Genomic DNA, 22,716 nt, shown 5'->3' on the forward strand with positions numbered 1-22,716 from the left:
GAAACACGCTGTTATATACAGAACTGTGATATAAATTTCTAATTAACTGCAGTTTTCTCATACTTCCTTTTTGGTAACACCATCTGAAAGCTTTAACCCTCTATAGTGAAGTGATCAGAATACTACTATCCCCTTTTCTTCACTGGGAGATTAGTGAGTCCCTGGAACATGCTCCCCAGAAAACTGTGTCACAGCACCCAGCCTTCAGAGTTCAAGGAGCATCTAGACAATGCTCAGCCATAGGCCTTAGCAAGGTTTAGCTTCAGATGTCCTGCAAAAAGTAGGGAGTTAATTTGATATTCCTTATGGGTCCCTTCCAACCTGATAAACTCTATGATTAACTAACCTCTTTTTACTATCAAAGAAAAAGGAGCAATATCTTTACAAATCATGTGCAACAATTTCCGTATGGCAATAAAACTACTTCAAGTACAAACAACAGAAAACACCAAAATATTTTTATGAAGCTGAGTTCTACTTACCTTCGCTCAAACATCCTGAGTGAGTACAATTTACAAGTACATCCCAGTGCAATGACAAGCAGTAATCCACAAATAAGACTCCCAATGACAGCTGCAGTTATCACTCTAGTGGGCACAATGACCGGGCAATTCTCTTCGTCACTGCCATCGCCACAGTCATCTTGAGAATCACAAACCCAGCTCTCAAACACACAGCGGTTATTTTTACAGTGAAAATTGCCTGGCTGGCAGAAGAAACAATTCTTTTCATCCGAACCATTAGGGCAATGATTCTGGTAGTTGCAGCGATCTGAACGAGGGTAGCAAACACCATTTCGAGAGCAGGGAAACTCATCTCTTTGGCACATGGTGCAGTTGGTTTCATCCCTTCCATTTGGACAGTGCCAGTAGCCATCGCAGCGTTGCTGCTCTGTGTAGCACCCCCAATTTCCACCGCATGGGATTTCCCAGGGCAAACAGAAGCCATCAACTTGGTATGTTGCATTGAACCCTCTTGCAGCATTCACTTTGTCAGCACAAAAATGCACTCTTATCTGTCCTGAGGATGAAACAACTGTGAGGGGAGCATGAGAGTCAAATGCTGTCAGTACACGCAACAGTCTCCGTGGATTCTCCTCTAATCCATCATATATTTTGACATAGTCTCCATAACCTGTACCATCAAGTTTAAAATCGGTGAATCGCAAGATTACTTTGCGATGATCACCTGTGTCTATCAGCCAGGTGCAGTTGCTGCCAGGTGGGTAGAAGTCAGGATAGTTGGGAGAACTGAAAGTACCATAAAAATATTTCAACCACTGCCCACATGTTGGCACATCACAGTCTATTTCATCTCCCAGGTCAAGACAATCAATGTTACCATCACATTTTAAAGATTCTGGAAGGCAAGTGTAAAGCTTGGTGAAGCGGGAAAGACACTGGAACTGATCTTTTGTACAAGGCTGAAAGGAAGAAGCTGTCGGAGGATTAGCTTTGGCACAGATTTCTTCATCCGAGTTGTCTCCACATTCATCCATATTGTTACATTTCCAACTTTCTGGAATACACTTCCCATTAGCACAATGGAACTGGTCACAATCACAACTTGGTTCATCAGATTTCCCTGAAAATATAAAAAAAAAAGTTTTCTTAGAATTTAGCACTTTACGGTTTGTGCTGTGTTTATTTGCTGTGCCAGGTACTTCAGAAGGGCAAAGAAAATGCCTGAAGTGTCTTTAAACCATGGCAACTTTCAGCAAATTTCAAGACAAAACAGGTTTTTCAAGTCAAAATTCAATCAACACATCAGCATGAACCTTATCCTTAGCTGATTTCAGTCAAGTAACTCTAACCCAAGCAAGAAAACAATGCTCATTTATAGCTATTGAGAAATCTGATTTCAAATATGCTAAAAATAAGTTAGAAAAACATCCTTTCTTCTATCACTCAAAATACAGAAACATTTTGTGCTGCAGTACTGGATATCTCCTCAAATTGTTTCTCAGAAAAAGCAGTCAGACTCTCTTCTGCTTCTGGAGGTTCCTACTTTGTACCAAAGGATCTAAGGCAAGAGAGAAGCTGACAGCTGAAGATTATGTATAACCACCAACCACAAAAAGAAACCTCTGTCCTCTTCTTTTCCCACAGTTTGCTCCTGCCTCTCCTGCAGCAACTAAGATGGGAGTGCAGCAAATGCAAAAATGCATGCTTGCCTTTACTTATTGTAGTTTCAGCCATGTTGAACACAGAAGCATACCTTGGATCCAAGTTATTTCAGTTTTGCAACAATTCAGCTGAGTCAAACACTGCTGTATAATTTTCAATCAGTTATTTCTACAAACCACAGTACAGACTGTAAAATTTGCTATAAAAGAAACTGTCATGGTCAGAATATTTAAAACAAGTCTGCAATGCAGATGGTGCTACACAGCAGTAATTTAGAAAACAAACTAGGCAAATATACATTCATTCTAAGGAACACTATACACCTAAGGTTTTAATAAGGAAACAGGAAAGACAGCATGATGAACTCACTGAAATCCTAATGCTCCCAAGAGAAGAATGTCCTATCTTTTTTAAAAGGAGAACAATTCAGATTGGAATGGAGGCCATCTAATAAAATCATCTGCTCAAAACAAGGCCAAATGGTATTTGATTAGGCTCTTCAGGGCCTTCTCCAATCAAGTATTTTTAAATTCCAGTGCTTTACTAAACAACATGATAACAATTTTCACAGCTAGCTTGAATTTTTCTTGCTGGAACGAATCTGCTATGATAGGTCAAGTCATATCATACTTTTGTTCTCCTTTTTTTCTACATTAATATCTCTTAGAAAGCATTGAAAATAAATACTCTAACTTAAAATAATAATTTTTCTTTAAAAAAGTGCAACACATAATTTTTAAATTTCACAAATGCTTAGGCTTTTAAAAAGTGAATGCAGAAAAAAATGAAATCATCAAGTGTTAAATGTTATATGCACTGCTGAAGAATGTTTAAGTCTACAAATCTGCTTTCAGAGACTGAATGAAAGGAGAGCAAAATGTATGTGTTGTCAGTGACTAATTTTCAGAATACGTTCATTTCACACAAAAAAATTCCAAAGAACAGATGCAGTATAAATGATACCATCTTGTTCTGTTACAGATATGTAAGTATTTATAGAACACACACACATACATATGGTTCACAATATTAGTACAGCAAAGTTGGAACCTCGGCCTTGAATTTAAAACCTGTAAAACTGAACTGCTAGACTAGTCCTACCTAAATTGAATGACTAAGCTCCATAGGTGGAGGTAATAGAATAGTAGGTAGGAGGTAGTAGAATAAGAGGTAGGAGAATATGCATCATTGAACCTGTTCAAGTACTGATCATAATCTAGCTCCGTCCTTCTGCACTGCAGAACCTGGAAGAGGTTGAGAAGAAAGCTGTAACATGGAGTTATAAATATTGATGGGAATATTGCAGTAACAAAACAGGCTACAATTTCAACCCAAGCTCTTCCTTCAACAAGCTTTTAAACATCCCAGAAAAGAGTTGGGACACTTGATCCTGATTTAGCATTTTTAATCACCAATCCTGCAATCCTTACATGAAGAAAATTTACCTATGATCCTGCAATCCTTACATGAAGAAAATTTACCTATGAATCAAAAATTGGAGTCATAAAATTATAAGAGATGTACTAAATAAGACTAACTTTGGAAGCTGTACTACAAAAGACTTCAGGATAGCACAAGATCATTAGCAGCATCCATATGCAGTTGTAGCCAAAGGACTAACACAATTCTTCCTTGCATTTACAGTGGCCATTGACCTCTGTGCTTTTAGTAACTTTATTTTCCACTCTACATCACCATTAGTAATCTCTGTCCCATTTCAACTCCCATAATTAAAAAGGCTTATAAAAAATAAGCAGCGAGAGGAAGACAGAGGGAAGAAAGACAAATAAAAGTGGCACAAAATTTACTTTCTAGTCTAGCACCCTTCCTACCTGTAATGCTTTTTTCTTTCCTATTATTGGTTTTAAGTTAAATATGAATATTTACCTATTGTTTTCTTTAAACAAGAATTAATTCAAACAATTCACATGACCTATCTTCCACATCAGATTTTAAACATGGGGCTCCCTAATGGTCACTTTTATACTTGGAATCTGTAGTGTTTCTATCATTTCAGCACAGATAGGCCTAACTTGCATCCAAGTAACTAATTTATTATTGTTTTTCCCTTTTTCTACGATGACTTGGCAATTTTGAGAGGAGCCTTAAAAATACTGAATTAAATAGTCTATTGAGGTGTTAATCTGAGCACTACTGCATGATGCTGATGAGAAGAAACCAAACATAATGGCACAGCTGAACCCATAGTAAGTGTGTTAGCATTTCAGGAGCCTTTTTTGACGATCAAAGGCAGAAATTACTAGATTATTATTAAAGCAACTGTCAAGTCTTCTCCTATATACAGGTTAGTTGAAAACATCAAAAGACCACTCTGATCACTGAAACACTACACTTACACCTCAATTGTGAAATACTTCCTAAGTATTGTATAAAATATAGGGAGCAAACTCAAGCCAAAGTTTCAGCAAGGCTTGTTTGTTAAAAAATGAACAAACCTCCACAAAATAAAACTTATTTGTTTTAAAAAGGACATTTATAAACATAGGATTCAAGTCTTAAGCACTCTAATCTACAACACAAAATAGAAGAAATCAATTAACAGAAAAAAAAGCTTATTATTGAAAATCTTATAGCTTCTTCCAAGAGGGGTTACATAATGAAATTTTCTCAAGATCAGAGAAAAAGAGAGAAAAGGATTTGGAAAGAGGAAGAGGAAAAATTCTACAAATCCCATGGCTTACCTCCCCTACCCATTCCACACTTTTAACTAAGGTATCTTTCCTTCTCCAAACCCCTCAGGAAGGAATGATGTCTTTCTTCTGCACCTACTTTGAGAGGGAGGTGAAGAGGGCAGAATGATGACTGACAAAGGTAGCAGTGTTCACCTGGGCCGTTGGCAGAAATGGCAGCACAGGATGACTGATTAGCCAGCGGCTTCTTCCCAGCTACCTGACATGTTTTTGGTGAGACGGTGCACAATCCCCAGGTAGAACACTACCCTGAAAGCTGGGCCAGCATCAAATGCAAGGCTGCATTACTTCCCCAAGACCTGCTAAAGTGCAAGGAGCTGGACCACAGAAGGAGCTTTTTTGTAGACTTGAGAACAGGTGATAGAGATGGATAAGCCTGCTTGGAAACCTGTTTGTGAGAGACTGACATAGTGGAGGAAGCTACTAGATAAGAAGACTGCGGAGTAAAAACCAGGAGCTTAGACTAGAGGAGATCAGGGGTAGATTTACTGAATCTTGTTGGAACAGTTTTGAAGGTGGGTAGCACTGGATATGTTTACAGGTATGAATTGTTTTATGGAGGAGTCAAAAGTTGGCGTGCACAGAAATCTGGAGCAGGCCAGTGAGTGGATACAGGCACACTCAGAGGGAGCAAGGTAACATGAAATCATTGTGAAAACCAAGAAAAATCTAATCCAGTATTTGGGATGATCATGATGTAGAACACCATAATCATGCTATTACATAAAACTGTAAAATCTCTTAAAGCCAGGAAAAGTTTGGAACTAGTCTTGACCCACGACTGGCTTCCTCCTCATTCTTGGCAACCTCTAATAGAACAAGAATGGCTCACAAAAGTGTCTCAAACTATTACTACTGGTAACTAGTTTTTACCACATCCTGTAATTACACAAGAAAAATTTTGTGTGTACAGAACCATGTCTGCAGATGGCTAGAATAATCTATAATACCAATGTGGGCTTTTTTTTTTTAGATTTATTTTTTAAAAGATTTCTATTTTTCTGGAGATGAGAAAAATGAAAATTCTGTGAGAAATGATGTAAAAAAAAATCCTGCCATTTCCTTCCTCTCTCACTGTATGTACAATACTCAGAAGTTTACCCAACTACTTTAACAAATTAATTTTAGTCTGATGAAAACATTTCAAGTCTTACTATGTTAAAAGAAATTCCAGGTGCCTACTACTACTGGCTAACCTTTTCTTCCCAAATATCATTCAATCTGCTTATTGTTACTTCCACTTTGAATATTCAGATTGTGCATGGGATCAAAATACATTACCTAATGTATTTTCTCTGATTTCAACAGACCTTGAGGTGACTACAGGAAAGACCTGAGTCAGTACTGTACCCTGTTAAAAGGAAGTAATTCTTGAAAAAGAAACAGAAAGTGAAACCATAAAATTATACTAGGTATCATTTGAAACATACCAGCAAAGTAGGCTAATCTGAAGCCTTTTCTGGAGATGCTATCATCTGAATGGAACCTTATCCAAACATGATCCTGTGAAGAGATGTATGGTGAGGGAATGGAGGAGCCACATGCTCTATAGCCTTCAATGTTCTTGTAGCTTCCAATTGTTAACCAATCTGAGCTGCATCGTCGAGATCCCTGAACATCAAAATCTTGAAAGCTGAAAAAGAGAAAAGGTCAACATTGCTACTGAACTGAATATTACACAAACAAGATGCTGAATTATTACACACGAAAATTAGCTTGAAATTCTTTTTGAAATAAATACTTCTGAAATAAAAATAGTAGCTTCTCTCTACCCACATAGAAATAGGGTTTAACCTTGTGTTGATACTTTTATATTATGAGGACAGCAAGAATCTATTCTGTCAAACAACATGTTGCATCCACCACTTAAAGAAATGCAATTTTGCTACAAAAACACACACTGTCTTAATCTAAAATTGCGGTAATGAAATTGTTATGTGTCTCATTTAATGACTTTCATAGAGTACTAAGTAATTTTAACTCAAATTTCACCAGAAATTTGTAGCTAATGCTACACTTATGGCAATAACGTGATTTGACATTATAAATACAGCTAAATTGTTCAAAATTATGTTTTCAGATAACACTTTCTCCCAGTTGCACTACTCAGCTACCCCAGCATTATGTCATGGAGTGCCATGGTACGGCTGCAGGCGGTCAAGACAAGCTGCCATGGTAATGACGTGTGAGGGGTAACTGTGCAAAACAAGTCTGTACAGACAAAAGAGCACTATCAGAACTGAAATGTGGTATGGATGAGTGGAAGAAAACATGAAAGAAAAAAGGAGTTTTATTAAAAATAAACAGTATGACAAGTTTAGAAAGCATTCTAGTAGCTGAACAGTATTACCTACTTTACATTGCATTTATGCCAGTCAAATATTTAGTAGAAAGACTTTTAAATTAAGAGGCAAAATTTAAACAAGTAACTGATGTCAAAGCAAATACTTCATAATGAAGAGCAGTTTATTAGGTCAGCAAGTCTGAACTGGAAACTGTAAAAAACCTGCAGGTAATGCAGTTTCATAATCAAGTCCATGAAGCAGTACTAACTTGTATGTTGATGCTAAAAGAAATCAGTAATCAGAAATGAACTGATGAGAACTTGAATCCACAAGTATTTTACATTACTACTTTAGAAAAGTTACAAGATATGTGAAACTGTGAGGAGCTCCCTGCATTAAAACTCAGCCTTTCCTAAACTGATATCTATTGACTTGCTATTTGTCCCTGACATTTTTAAGCACATGAAGAGACCTCATAGCATTTAGTCACATCTAGTTATATACTTTTTAATGGAAAATTCCTATGTTTCAGACACATTGAAAAATTTCAAATAAATGAGCACAATGAATTTTTTTCTAGTCACCGATTCTCCAGTTAAAAACAAATACTACATGGCTGTGTGCAAGCAAATCAGATAAAAGGAAAGGCAAAAAAAACAGACAGAACTGAAATCCTTCACTTACAGGAAGGAAAACTGGTATGTATACAACTGGCAGTTAAAAATACCTGGTTAGTACTTCTTCCACATGGATATTACAGGAGCACTGTTACCTTATAGTAATGATCTCCCCTGGGTTGGCATGGATGTACCAGCTACAGTTAATTCGGGCAGGATACTCAGAGGGCCACCCTGGACTCGTGATTGTCCCGCTTGGTGATCGAATTTGTTCTGGAATATCTCCACAAGCTAAAAAAGACATATATATTGAAAGCAACTTCATTAATTCAATTTTTTAAAAAGTCAGTAGGACAAAAAACCCCACTCAACTAATCAGCACCTAATCAGGTAGAACATGAGAGTGAGTTAGATGACATACCAATTGGAAAACCCACAACTTCTAAAGGAGTTGGTAATGGAACACGTCAGCCAAAAGATGTTTTCCAACACTGCCAATGCAGCAGTTTTCACTTATGTCAATTACTATTACAGATTAAAAAATATTATCTATGTGGATTTTGACAACTTTATTAAGTTAAAGATTTTTTTTTATTTTAAAATTTATTTTTAGTCTTTACAAAGATTCAGTTCAATTTAACCATGCACTAACACCTTATACTGACAAGAGCATTAGATGGTGAAAAACAAATTAAAGCTAAATAATCAAGCAGCTGAAACTTCTTGTCTTAGGCAGACCTACTGTTTGACCATCATTTAAATACCTTCCCCCTTCCAGTTCTTGGCATGGAAATGATCTCCATACACGATTCCAAATGCTTGAAAGGAAAAGAGCACTTTCTGCAGCAGCGAAACCTGCATAACTACATTTCTGATAATGGACTAGAAAGCTTATATTTACAGGTCTAATTATATGCAACTGAAGTAACTCAGTCATTTGTACTCTTACTTTATTATAGGTGCAGTTTTCTGCACTAGCCTTAACTCAGCTGCTGTTCCTTCCACAGCTCGAGTGTTCTCCATTCTTGTGATTTTATTTCAAGGAATGTACTTACACTTTGTGGATTTTTTTTCCTGTTTTCCCCCCCTCTTAGCAGCCTCATATCCAAAACCTGTCATATAGCATATACACAACCTTCACATAAAGAGAAAGGCTAGAACACTCTCACTGCAGAGCTTCAAATTATGAGGAAGTCTCAGTGGTAAGAAAACACAATAAAAATAACTGCCCTCTGTGTTTTTATTTTTCAATTTTAGCACTGATAGTCCAAAATCTGCCAGGCTGTCAAAGTTACTGGTAACCCAGTAAATTACACATGGTAGTCTGAACACAAGAACTATTACAAATAAGGAAGCACTTCCATTATTGTCTGATCATCAAAACCTTTTAGGATTCCTATTTGAATCCTAAAATGATTAATGAATAATAAATGAATCCTATATGATTAAAATAGCCAATCAGAACTGATGAATAAACAAATATGATGAAGAATGAACTGCATTTATAACAGTGAAAAAGTTATAATTACATTATATTATAATAATGTAATTTGTGGAGAGGTTACTTTTTTCTGTTTTTGTAATACAGGGACCTGAAATTTTATTATAAAAAGTTATAATCTTGAATTATTATTTTTTAAAGTATTTCTATATGGCATAACAGTTCTACTTTAAAACTATATTTTAGAAGGACTAAAAGACAAAAATACTGACATATGTCTGAATTTTCTTTATTAACTTCAATACCACAGCAAAAATAAAACCCAGGAAATTTTCTATTTTCCTGTGTATCAGTAAGAGAATAATGCTTTAAACAGTTTCTCCCATGTTCCTTTTTAGAGGTTTATTCACGCTTCACAGTTAAGTATTAGCATACCGTAACTGCAGGACACAGGAGCTGCCCTAATATCTCGGGATGAAAGTCACAAAATACATAAAGATATGATTCCATTTGAATATGCAACCATTCACTTTCATTTAATTTTTGAGCAAACCCTATAGGTGGTGCTCTAACACCACGATAATTTGGAACACAGCTCCTGTGTAAGTGATCTTTTGATACTTAACATTTGTTCAGGCAATAAATGGAAGGACTTGAAAGAAAAGCTAGTTATTCAGTTGCTAAAGTAAAATAGCAGTTTTAACAAAACCAAAAAAACATACAGAACAAAAACATGCAAAAAAGTAGAAGAATGTATAAGACATTTTGTACCAAGCTTGCAAATCTGGCAACAATTCCACATACTACTTGGTTAATACTGAAATAGTCTCCAACTTCAAAAAAGTTGCCTAGAGGTGAAATTTACACTACAACATATACCTGCTATCAATATTTCCAAACTGACAGAAAAAATTTTGTCAGAACCTCTAAAGAAGCTATTAAGTTTACCTGACAAAGGAAACTTTGCACTAAAATACATTTTAAAAAAATCCATTCAACATGGGTTCATTCAGTTTTACAGAGTTCACCTCCAAACACAGTAACATGCTAAACCCTACAGTGGTACAAACAGTACCGTATTTATACACAAGTATGAATGGAAGAAATTCCACATGAAAATCATGTATAACCAAGGCAGTGCTTTCAGAGCACATGAAAGCTTCCAGGTTTACTCCAACTGAGGATTTTTTTATCTTTGCAGAACCAACCTTATCTGTGTAATTTCTACATTCTTTTATTAAGATGTTTTTTTCTCTGTTTCTAGTAAAGCTCACACTACAGAGCTGACAGCGAAAGACAATAATTTGCAACAGCATCCAACATGGGGAGAGAGAACCAGACTATGGGGAAGCGAGAATGACCACAGGCACAATAACACAGGGTGAACAAAACTGTACAAGTGCTGTAGAGGAGAAAACACTGAAGAAAGTATTCACGTGACAAAGAGGGGGTTCAAAAAAAAGGGGAATGGACTTGAAAAGCGAATTACAGCTTTCTTAACTTCAAGTTGGCTAGACAAGCTAAACACACTTGCACACTTGATATATATTCATGCACTAAAAATCTCTTACTTTTTACTCAGGATACAACAGAAATCTGTTTCCTTAAGAAGTGTATAAAGGTCAATATAACTGCACAGAAGCTACACTTCAGAAGTGCAGTCTTTTTGAGAGAGAGAGTAATTTCTCAGAGATATTTTTAAAATCAAGGATAAACTTTTGAAATAGAACAGCTTTAAAGGGCATATACTTTATGAAGACAATAGCAAGCCTTGAAAATCAGTTCCTGGCCCTCTGCCTAAGGGTGTTTCTCCTACACCATAACAAGCTACCATGTAACATACATTTTATTCATGTATTTGTAAACATGCAAGCAACACCACGAAGGATATGGAATAAAAAAAAAAAAATCCAACTAGCAGCACGTAAAACAGAAATGCATCAATAGAGGCAAACATCCGTACTTTAAGTTGAGGAAAATTTGGACTTTTAATCTCAATTGCTATCAGCCCTACAAGCATTTGTCATACAGGTCAATTTTGTCTATGACAACCTAAAATTACAGGAAAACTGATTAGGTTTAGAATAATTTATTTAAAATATTAAAAATACATAGGAGAACAGAAGAATGAAAATTAGACGGGTCAGGATAAAAGGAAATGAGTCTGCAATCAAGGCAAAAGCACAAAAGAAATTGAGAAGGCTGCTTTGTAGAGAAGCAAAGACACCCAGTGATGCATACCCAAGATGTTTTCAAATATCATGCTGGTGGCTGCAATCTTATATTTGGAGGGGGGGAACAAATTCCTCTTGAACAACCATTTCTATGTGAATGTTGTGTCTGCTTACATTCCCTTCAATGTCCTTGTATTCTTTGGCACAATTCTGCTCATCCTTCTCCTACCTGTTTCAAACTCTTTCCTTTGGTAACTTTTATTCCATTAAGAATCTATTTGCAATTCTGTTTGTTACTCTGATATAACTTTTCAGTAAATTGCAATACTGCAATTAGGACTGAGGATATTTCACATATTACAGTGTAAAATAATGGTCAAAAGAGCTTGCACATAATTTTCTGGTGTATATGGACTTTCCTGTAGACTTCTTAAAAACAGACACAACAATTTTTCTTATTTCCTTCTTCCTGAAATTTGTTTACCATCCCACATTATAAAACATTATTGTAAACTACAGGATGTTGACTGGTAAACAGAAGAGAGTTAATTAAAAGTTTATTAATTAAATTAAATTATTAAATTCAACTAGCTAGTTATAATAAGAAAATAATTAAGAAACCTATGCAAAATTTCTGTAGCAAGATCTAGAGAAGTAAAGTACCTGTAGTAAGAGTGAACAACATGTCAAGGGAAAAAGTCACTTCAGAAAAGCAGGGAGAGGGAGATTAGGGATTTATCTTCACAGTAATGCCAGGAGATTAGTTGAAAAGATAAAAGAATTAGCTTTCAATGTGAACCACAGGATGATAAGGTGTGCATTATATTGGACATGGTAAGGACATGAATGCAGCTGGATAAATGATCTGTAGGTGTTTAAAACAGCTTAGAATAAAAAGAGAACAACGTGATAAAGTCTAAACCGTGAACAGGGAGGATAATTATTGCATTGTAAGTCTCAGGAGCCACTGAAAGTCTTATGTGGGGAACTACAGGGGAAGAAGGCATGGGAATCTTTGCCTCCAGGTCAAGCCAAAAGGCTTTAATTTAGAATGCCCTTTGCTCTGCAATACAGAGACATATGCAGTAAAAAGAAATCATTATACATATATAACAGTGCTGCAGTTCTTTAAAATGTACAGTGAGGGGTTGGGGAGATGGGGAATTGGTTTTGCAATTGTGACAATTATGGCTCAACACACCTCAAAGACAGACCTGAAAATATTTCTGAACTCTTCAGATTTTTAAGGCATAAACACTTCTTCTGTAGTGATAGCTTATATGCAAATAGACAACATTCCACTAATTGCTGCTGGCAGAAAAAGCATCCTCCTATATTAGAGGGGTACCTGTAACTTGGCAATATAGTATACAGCAGAAGCATAAATACCAAAGGCCACAGAGGTCTGTGCTATTAAAACATAATTTAGTAAGGTAGGTCATGTAGTCTTACAGCAGCAGCAAGACAGGAAATCTACCATCAAGACAAAAATTTCATTTTAAAACCTGTCTCTGTACAACTGTCCAAGACAATCGCTTGCTTGGTTTCAGCACTGAATGAAATTTGGATTTAGAAATATTAAAGGCCAGATGTCTTTTGTTCTATTTTACAGAAACTCTACTTAAAACTGTTCTGCTAAATATAAAGTTGCCCAGGTATGCTTAATGAAACATATAACCTGCAAGTTAGAAAATATGTTTGGGAGACCAAATTTATTTAAAAAGAACTAAAAAAATAATTTCATTCATCACCATCTTTTGCACTAGGGCTACGCACTTAAATTTTAAGATGTACATACAAAGAGCAGTGAGGAAAATGCTGCTGGGTCAGTCTGTATGTTTTCTTCATGTTGTCCTTAACAGATCACCTCTGCCCCTTACACTGAAATTCCCCAGTGAAGAACTTGCACTTTGTATTAAGAAAGAAACTTAGGAGTACAGTATTTAATTAATTTTTTCCCATCTGGAAAGCTATTTAAAAACACAAGAAAATCAGAGGTATCTTTTTTGTTGTTGTTGTTGTTTTTGTTTTTGTTATTATTTATTTCTAAATGGATCTTTCTTCTAAGTAGTTAAAGTTCTATCTACCAGCTGTTGTTATCTTGCATACGAAGTACGCTGTGTTCTGCTCTTCTTGGCACTGCCTATTCAAGCATGCTGACCAAAGTACTGGAAGTAGAGTCAAAAATTCCATTCACCTCTTGCCCAGCAGATGCTTTTCTGCCTGTATTGTGACCTGTGACACAATGATTGCAGTCAACAAAGGTGTGAGGGGCTGTTAAAACATACTCTGAAAGCTGCAGTGAGATTTCAGGTTGACTTAGCGTCTCTCATCCATTCCAATTCCAGCAATAACTGTTCCAAGAGGGGCAAGTAGCGATGTAGGTATTTATTATTTACAGTGTGCCATAAATGTAATACATATGATACTTGTTGCACCAGTACTATGAAAAAGCAACAGCATTCTTCATGATGCAGCACAAGAATGGGTAACAAAGATCTATAAACAGACTTCAGTTTTTGAGTGGCGAGCAATAAAAAGGAAATAGAAAGCAGTAGGTGTAAGAGACCACCCACTGACCACAAATTTATCCAAAAACTCAACCATACAAGTATAAGTAGCAACTTAATGTTTAAAGCAATACTGCAAGGATAACTACAGTGAGATGAACGAGCTGTTCTCAAAAAGGACAACTTTGCATTTTGACTCTTATTTTAGAAGAAGGGGGTATGGAAATCAGTTTGAATTCTAGGGATTAGAGGCAGTTTTCCCAGGGAAAGAACCAGGCTTGTATTCTGCTACCTGCTGAGGAGCCTTTATCTCCCTGTTTGCACATATTCTGGGTATCTGTATGATAAACCACCTCCAGCAGCTGCTGACACTGCACAGCTTCTGAAGAACAAAGACTGCACACCAATGTCTCAATGGCCTCACAGTCCCACCACTAACACGCAACAGACCCGACTGCGGCTGCTGCCCAGAGGAGGCCTAAAACTGACTTATTGGAAGGGAACACAGAAACCTTTGAGGAGTGTGTGCTGCTTTGATACCCCACGTTCTCCCAGCATCTCATCAGTTTCTCAGTTTCATGAGTTCTAAATTTTTTTTGTTGTATTAAGGAAACAGTGCAGTCAAGTGTACAGTTGTTTCAGTTAAATCTAATCAGGTGAAATGGATAACTCTTGGATTTACGTTATTTGATAGTAGCAGTGTCCAAAATTACATTTCAGTAAATTTCATTTCACAAAAACTTTACTGTGGAAAGAAAATATCAATTCAACTTAAACCAACTTTCCTCTTAGTTCAATGTTTGTATGGAAAAATAATTAAGCAGTCCACTTAGAAAGGCATAATCTGTTCATGAGCATGCAGGTATCAGTTTTATCTTATGAGAATTTTTCCATGTTCCAGTTGCTTCATTCCTTATTACATGCTGCAAAAGGCAGTAATAATTTTTATAGCCAAATATCTCTTCATAAGATACCAGGTGGCTTTCAATATTTACTATTTAAGTCATGCATGAAATTTAAACATTACAAAAAATGACTTACCCGTTGACACTCCTGAAATATGCACATTTTCAGAATGTTCTGCAAGAGCACCATTTCCTAAAATTAAACATAATGAATAAGCTAATTTCCAAGATAAAATTTGTAAAAATTCTTCAGATACCTTTTTACATAACAGAATGAACAAACCTGAAGTTATTTTAATTAATATTAAACATGAAAGGTCCTACATAAGTTTTATCATAAATTAAAGAGAAAAACTAGAGAGAAAGTTACCATACAATAAAAATACCCCCACCCAAGCATTGTTAGTTTACTAAGAACAATCAGACATACTAGAAAGTTAAGGAACAAGCAGAGACTTATACTGTCAGTTTTGAGAAACTTTATGCATGTTAGATGGTAGACTTTGTATTTTGCATCAAGTGCTATTTTATTTTCAAGAAAGGTCTGTTTCAATGCATCTTCCCCATCTCCTTATGGAACAAGATTTGTAAGTAAATGCTATGCAAATAAAAAGACATCCAAGGGACTATACCCATCTATGTCAGAAAAATTGCAGCCCATACCCTTTATCCAGAAAGACAGCTCAGATGCAGCAGGGAACCAGCTACCTTCGAGAGTAACTCACCCCACAATGTTCATTAAAACAAAGTAGACTTGCCAATATGAACAAGACCCATCACGAGTAAGAGACCAGAAAGTTATCCCTCCAAACACCATACTACTTGGTACTCTCCAAAGTAAAAGAAGTCTGCTAAAGACAACACATCTTTTTTTGCTGCCAGGTGGCAGTCCTGGTACATGATGTGACACATAAGATTGTACTTGTCTGCATTTCTCCCCTTCTTTATTCATCATCTTTTGTTTTAACCTTTACAACAAATTTTTAGTAAACTCTTTCAGAAATTTTAGGAGGAAAGAGCTGTTTTGATATATAAGCTCTTTTTGAACACAGGCTGTGAATCTAAAATGTAAAATACTTCACTAAGCAAAAAAATCCACAACTCTTAATCCTTCAAAGTTTTGTAGTATTTAAGATTTGCCATGTCACACAGATTCTCCTGCATGTGATATCAGTTATTCTACCAGCACTGCAATGTCAGTGTACTATGTCTGGGTAACAAGAGCCTTAAATATATGACAAAACCAAAAATTCCTTTTATACCAATTTAAAGACTGGTACAAGTTGACCAAGAACATAGTATACCTAAGCCAGCACCTCAGTGCTCCTCTGGTACAGTGATTACATGCAAGATGTTTACAAAATTGCTCCCAGGGTTGACACCAAATACAGAAAGCTGTAATTTTTAGCTTCTTAGAGACACAATACAGTTAGAAACCTGATGATCAGAATTTGTGGAAAAATAGCAAGTTTAATTTATTTATTTTTTAAAATTAAATTTCTTGGCTCTTCAAAGTGGCATGTTTCCCACCCCATTTTCAAAGTACTAATTTCACTGCATATATTTACATATCAAGTTGCTTTGTCTCAGTTGTTAAAAAATTCCACACTGCAACAATTCTCCTCAATGTTCAAAACACTGAAGTATTTTTAAAACAAAAGCTATTTCAAATACTATTTTACTGAGCAGCTATTTTTCAATTAAACTATTTTCAAAGTAAAATATATATTTAAGTTTTAAAAAACTGTTCTCCAAATAATTTCTCCACTTTGCATATCACTGACATGCCAAGGGATGTTGCCACTCTAATTTTGTGTATACAGTAACACTTAGCTCTCAATTTACAAAATAAACATCTTTGCTGGAAAATTATTTTACTTGGAACTAATTCCACAGAAGCATATTTCTGATTGTTTTGTATTCCATTATTTCCATCAGCATAAAGAAAACATGAACACATTTCAGGACCTCTTGTCTAACCTAAAAATAACTTACTGACATTTAATCTTTCAAGTACACCAGGGATTATTCACCTTATTACTTGTAAAAAGGGGCATTAGCACATACAGCTATATCTGTATTTACTGAACACTGAAAACGAACATCATGACAAAAAAAGAAGAAACTCTCAAACATCTAGACATATGAAAAACCCAGAAGTAATTACATTGAAGACAGTCAGTATCTGAACACTCCATTGATGCTCCAAGAATTTGAACTCCTGACAAGCTGCCTGTACATAAAGATGAGTAAAACAAAAACCCCAGAATACTAATGAAATCAGCTCTGATAAAAATACAATAAAACATGAAAAGACTGACATAGCATTGAAGTGATGGAAAACAAAGCAAAGTATATATATATATCAAAGACTGACAAAATCTGTAAAGCAGTAATAATGAGAAGCATACTAAAATGGGAACTTGCATCCAAATCCCGTATGTGTTGACTCAGAATTAATGGGTTAAGAAAATTTAAGCCAATACCTAAAGAGGGAACACTTGAATATCTAAATATACTTTAAAATCTAACAATTAATCTCTCGAGATAAAGTGATGTCAGATTTATTGTCAAACTAACTTCAGTGATTAGTCAGAAGTGGCCCTAGTGTGCAATGATGAAGCCTAAATTCAGATCCAAGTACTACAGTATCAAAATAAGGTCTTTTTTAATAATAAACTTCCACTAAACTTTCGTTACTTTGAAGAGGAGAAATCTCTCAGATTATTACTTCCCCTTTTATTGAAAACTGTCATTGAAACAGTGTGTTCAGGTGCCATTTAAGTGTTACTAACTGCTGACATCCTTAATGAAATTCTTAGGCAATGATCCTTATATGATCTCAACAAATAATCACATGGTTCCTTTTAAAGTTAGCCTACTAGTAGACCAATATATCAGGTAACAGATCAGTAACTTCCTTTAAGATATGGGAACATAATTATCTTTAAAATTCCTGTTAGTCTATTTAACACAGCAGAATATAAAAATGTAAAATAAAATTTCTTAGGTCACCAGTAAGTTTTTATATTTCTTTATGTCCTAAAGAAATATTTGTTATTTATTCCCATTTCAACCTGAAGTTTTAAACTGAAACAGGTGTCACCTAACAAAATTCAGTGCTAGGTTTGTCCATATCAATTATAGGAGTTTGACAGCACAGCACTGGAAGCTACACATCAAGAAGATCCTGCCTTCTGCGCTGCCTGTGAGAAACCAGGATTGTTTTTTTTTAAAACCAACACCTTCCATCATTTGTGTAACCAGGACTATACCTATCTTCTTCACATCCTTTTATAAACACTTAGTACAAATACAAAACAGCTTTACAGTTTTGTACTACAGCTTTACTGTATTTTATATACAGTCAGCTTTAGCCCTGCAGCTTAAGATATAGTCAGCAACTGCACATAAGTCAAAAAATTCAAATGGACAAGGATCAAGATAAAATCAAGCACTTAATATGCTTTTTCTAAACAAAACAAAATAAATTCATAAATAGAAAAAAAAATTTAAACTACTGGTAACCTACAGGTTAAGCAAAAGCACAGAAAGTGCTTTTAATGGCTTTCTACTGAGGTGCACAAGTTTGTTGCCACCATTCATGGTAATATCTCTAAAGACTGCTTGACTGCAATATAAAAAAACTCACCCAACTGGTCACTAAATGAGTTGGACTCTTGATAGAGTGTTTTACAGTATGGAATAACCTCCAACATTTGAGGTGCCTCTCTGTCTTCAACAAATTTAAAAATTTCCCAAATTTTCCAAGGAAGAATGGTTATGTTCAAAGTTGTTCACCCATTCTTACAGATGTGTCCATAAAATTTTATTTTGCTTTCACAGCACAAAGCCAGACCTTTTGACCTCCACCACTTTTTTCTGTTCCACTCAAATCCTCTGGGCTGCAATGCCACCTCATCTAAGGAGCAGGCAGAGACAGACAAGTAGTTCCACAGACACTTGAATTAACTCCTTTTGATTCATGTCTCACAGTTGACTGACCACAGAAGCAATCAAGATTACACTAGGTCTGCCTTCAGGTTTTCCAGCAGTTGGGGAATTTCTCCCCTACAAATCCATATGAAACTATGGCAAACATACCCCACCCAAAAAATCCTGATACTGTCAAAACATCAGTTCCCAATATCCTGGTCCGAGACTCCTATACATAATCTGGAGAGGTGAAGAGAACTATGCAGAAGATAACACCCATGGCCTTGGAAGGTATTTGACTCACTAACTGCTTCTGCATTTCATCATAGGTAGAAGATTAAATACAGGCCAGGGGAGTGGGCTGGCAACAAAATGTGGCAGCAGCAAACACTTCAACTAATGAGCAAAGCAGAAGAATGCTTTCATACTTGAAAAACATTAAATGCTTGGAAAAATCACCTACCAAGTTCTATATATTTAAAACCCAGATAGTAGCAGTGATGCTGAGCCTCAGTCTGGAGGCTAACCACAATGCAGCAGCCTTCATTTTATGATACATCCCTACATCCATCTTTCCCCATAGCCTATGCTATGCACAGCTCTCAAAATGGGATGAGTATCAGACTCAAAGGATTATGTGCATATAACTTCAGAGCATAGAACTAAGCCTACAGTCCTGATATGAGCTACTCCTTTGATTTGTACCCAAATTTATGCATTTACAAAAAGCATAGCCAAACAGACTCCCACTTACCTCCACCCTCCTATAATTAAGTGTTCCTTAGCCAAAATATTCAGCTTAAACAAGACAACCTTCTCTTGTTGTCTCCTTCCAGATATATAAATACATACATATATATAAATGAACTTGAAGGCTTTGGACAATGAACAAGTTTACCTAAATGCTGATATATTTGAGACAGCAAATAACGACTCTTAAATGAAGCAGTTTTGATTTCAAATTGACTAAAATTAGTAACATTAATATAATACACTGAAATGATAAATAATGCAAAAGCACACACAAAGATCTGGTACATGCAACTTTGACCACTGTGATTGTAAAATCAAACTCTATAACTTCAGTTTGAAATAACATCATGTATCTCGAGACTGAACTGAATCCAGATTGTGTTTTACAGAAAATTTGATTGTTGAAATGAAAAAAATGAGAAGAAAAAAATAATCATAGTAGCAAAGGCTACTTAAGTCACCTTTATTTCTGCTGTTACACTAAGTAGTTACTGTCCACAAAGAAAAATCACATACACTTATCTCCATTAAAGCTAAATTCTTCTGTATCAAGATTAAGCCTGTGCCACTATCCTCAACAGCCAAATTACAACCCTCTCTAAACAGAACTGTATAAATTGAAGAAGTGCTGTAACTGAACAGCTATGAAGAGAGAGCGTTTTCTAAACTACCTTGAGTTAAAAGGTACTGTGGTGCATAATGAATGCTACATAAGCAGACTGGACAGGGTGTTTTTCTTGAACCACAATTATCAAGGGCAAGAGATCAACAACAGTTCCTGTATATTATGTGTTTCTAAACACCCTTCATCGTGATAGATATCCAGCTTGCTTTACTTTAGACAATGTACTTCATGACCAAACATCCTTTCTTCAACCTACTCCCAAAATTCCTTCCCATCCTTTACCTTACAAAGCTGCCTCTTGTCCTGAAGTTACCTTGCATTATTCTTCACTAAGTTTTGCTTCTAATTGACCAAAATAAGGGTACTATATGCTTTCAAGAACATATTGGTGCTGCCTTCCATATCACCTCACTAAAAAGCCACTTAGCAATGGTACTTTGACTATGGAGTACAAAAAATAAAAATAACCTTCTTCATCTACAGATACTGGCACTGGAAAATCCATGATGCCTCTGCAATATCAGGCTTCTTGAAATGACCCTTTTTGATAGAACATTTTGTGACAGTCCCAGCCAGTGGCCCACTTTCTGCAAGCACCTAAGTACAGCTGAGCAGAAACAAGCTTCCACTGAAGATGCGTGTGTCCTGCTGAACCACAGCCAGGCTCCTCTGCCAAGCCTGTGAGAGAAAAGTGGCAAAGGCCACTGCCTGCCTACCACGCCTATGGTTAATCCATGCTTATGATGTTACAGCCCAGAGCAGGGCATGTGGGAGACCAACAGAAAAACAAGTACTACTACTCTTCTTCAGATAAACTAGATGATCTATAAAGGTTCCTTCCAACACAAACCATTCTATGATAAAAGCATTAGTTCAGTATGTAACCCAAAATACTTTATTGGATTACTTACTTGTGGGCCACCTGCAGTGAATGAGCCAAAAAAAATCAGTTAGGAGCTTTCTCAGTCTTTTGACTCATCATTTACAACCTCATCTCTTGAATGCTTTCCTTATATTTGTTAAACTAATGTGCATTTAGAATAAAATGCATCAGCTGCAGGAGCTTAAAGCTGTAACCACAGCCAAGAGCTACACATGCATAGGTGTATGGCCATACTGCTGCCAAGCTCTCCTGCAATGCAAAAGGATCAGTAGTCAGTATACTGAAAGTACCAAAAGTACCAAAAGAAATTACTTTCTGCAATCTCAGATGGACATGAGCGTGCAAAAAGGACTAGATGTGTTTTTTCCTCATTTATAATCCACAGTCTCAGAAATTAAGTTTTATCCTGTAGTTTTTCTTCTATCTGTGTACCATGTGGTGTCCAACCACTGCTAAATCGAACTACAGAAATTCAAATTTTCTCTTCCTCAGAAGACAGGAAGAGCTGCATATGCGCTTCAAACTACATGAATGAAGGAAGTGAAAGTGAAACAAACAGTAGAGCAGAAGGAAAAAAAAATAAGAGCAGTCTAATAGTTTGAATAGCTTGAAACTTACCCCCTCCCCCCGCCGCTGAACAGTCCATGAAATAGGGGGTTATTGCTACCGGGAATGCTTCAAAGTAAGGTGTGGCACAGCTCAGAACACACAGTCCACTGAAGTCAGGTAACCATTTGTAATATCTCCATATCCAGTAAAAAAGTAAAGCAGCAGTATCATTCCCAAATTTCTACACTACCAGTCCCAGCTTTTACAGGTACCACCATTTTACTATTTTCTGCCTTCTGACAGTTTAGTTTGCGATCACTACATCCCTTCTATTAGATATATGCATGAAATAAAATTAGTTTGTGTACCAATATGTATTTGGATCAACTACTCAGAATAAGTTTCACAAACCACAGTAATCTCATATTTTCCTGTCTTCGCTGACTTTTTACATAATATATTGCACTTTGACCACTAGTTTTTGTCCTACACCCAGTGGCTGCTTACTTCCTTGACAAAGGGCAATATGCAACTCATAATAGAAGGCAATTTAAAAAGCATCATGAGAAGGGATGATACTGACTTTTAGGCATTAACTGATCAGTAATCTCCAGTGTAGCTGAAGAATCTCCAGAAGAGTTATTGACAAATTTTATATTATTTATTTTTAAACCAACAGTTTGGCATTAACTAATCAGGTTTATTTAATTTTTTCCTTATTTCCTTAGGGTTAAGTACTGGGGTCATCAGAATTTCAGGTGATCATTTGTAAATCAGATTTCAAATGTGCAGCAAGATGCAAAGTATCCTTTATGTGAGGGATGGATTAAACAACCATTTATTTTAATATAAAATTACACATGCAATACACAGAAACACTGTCATACAGGCATCAGTCAGAATTTTCTACTGAAGACAAGCAGAGCAACAGTGACAACCTTTACTGTAAATTCCAGTAACAGAAGAACATCTGGTACAAAGAGGATACAGTTAATGTATCTAAAATTTCAAAGAGTGAAGACCAATGTTCAGAGGAATTGAGAAAGTGTTGTATATGCAAACACTACAGTGGCTTAGGTAATTTCTTTAATAAAGAATAAAAATGACTAACAGATGAAACTATACTGAAATGGTGGCTTCTTTAAATATTTAACAATACAAAATCCAGAAATAACCACATAAAATTTCACTGTAAAAGCAG

The 22,716-nt window shown here is 35.9% G+C and overlaps 1 protein-coding gene across 1 annotated transcript in view; it reads right to left on the reverse strand.

The window, feature by feature from the left end:
* The window catches only part of LRP12 (LDL receptor related protein 12), a 51,273-nt gene that overhangs the window by 7,189 nt on the left and 21,368 nt on the right, over positions 1-22,716 (reverse strand). Inside the window, exons 2-5 of the mRNA XM_053954222.1 lie at positions 14,906-14,962; positions 7,895-8,030; positions 6,268-6,470; positions 483-1,584 (exon numbers count right to left, since the gene is read on the reverse strand). Of these exons, the coding sequence (XP_053810197.1) occupies positions 483-1,584; positions 6,268-6,470; positions 7,895-8,030; positions 14,906-14,962 (1,498 nt within the window). The remainder of the gene's footprint in view (positions 1-482; positions 1,585-6,267; positions 6,471-7,894; positions 8,031-14,905; positions 14,963-22,716) is intronic.

The sequence above is a fragment of the Vidua chalybeata genome, chromosome 1 (assembly GCF_026979565.1).
Source record: "Vidua chalybeata isolate OUT-0048 chromosome 1, bVidCha1 merged haplotype, whole genome shotgun sequence".
Classification (NCBI taxonomy): domain Eukaryota; kingdom Metazoa; phylum Chordata; class Aves; order Passeriformes; family Viduidae; genus Vidua; species Vidua chalybeata.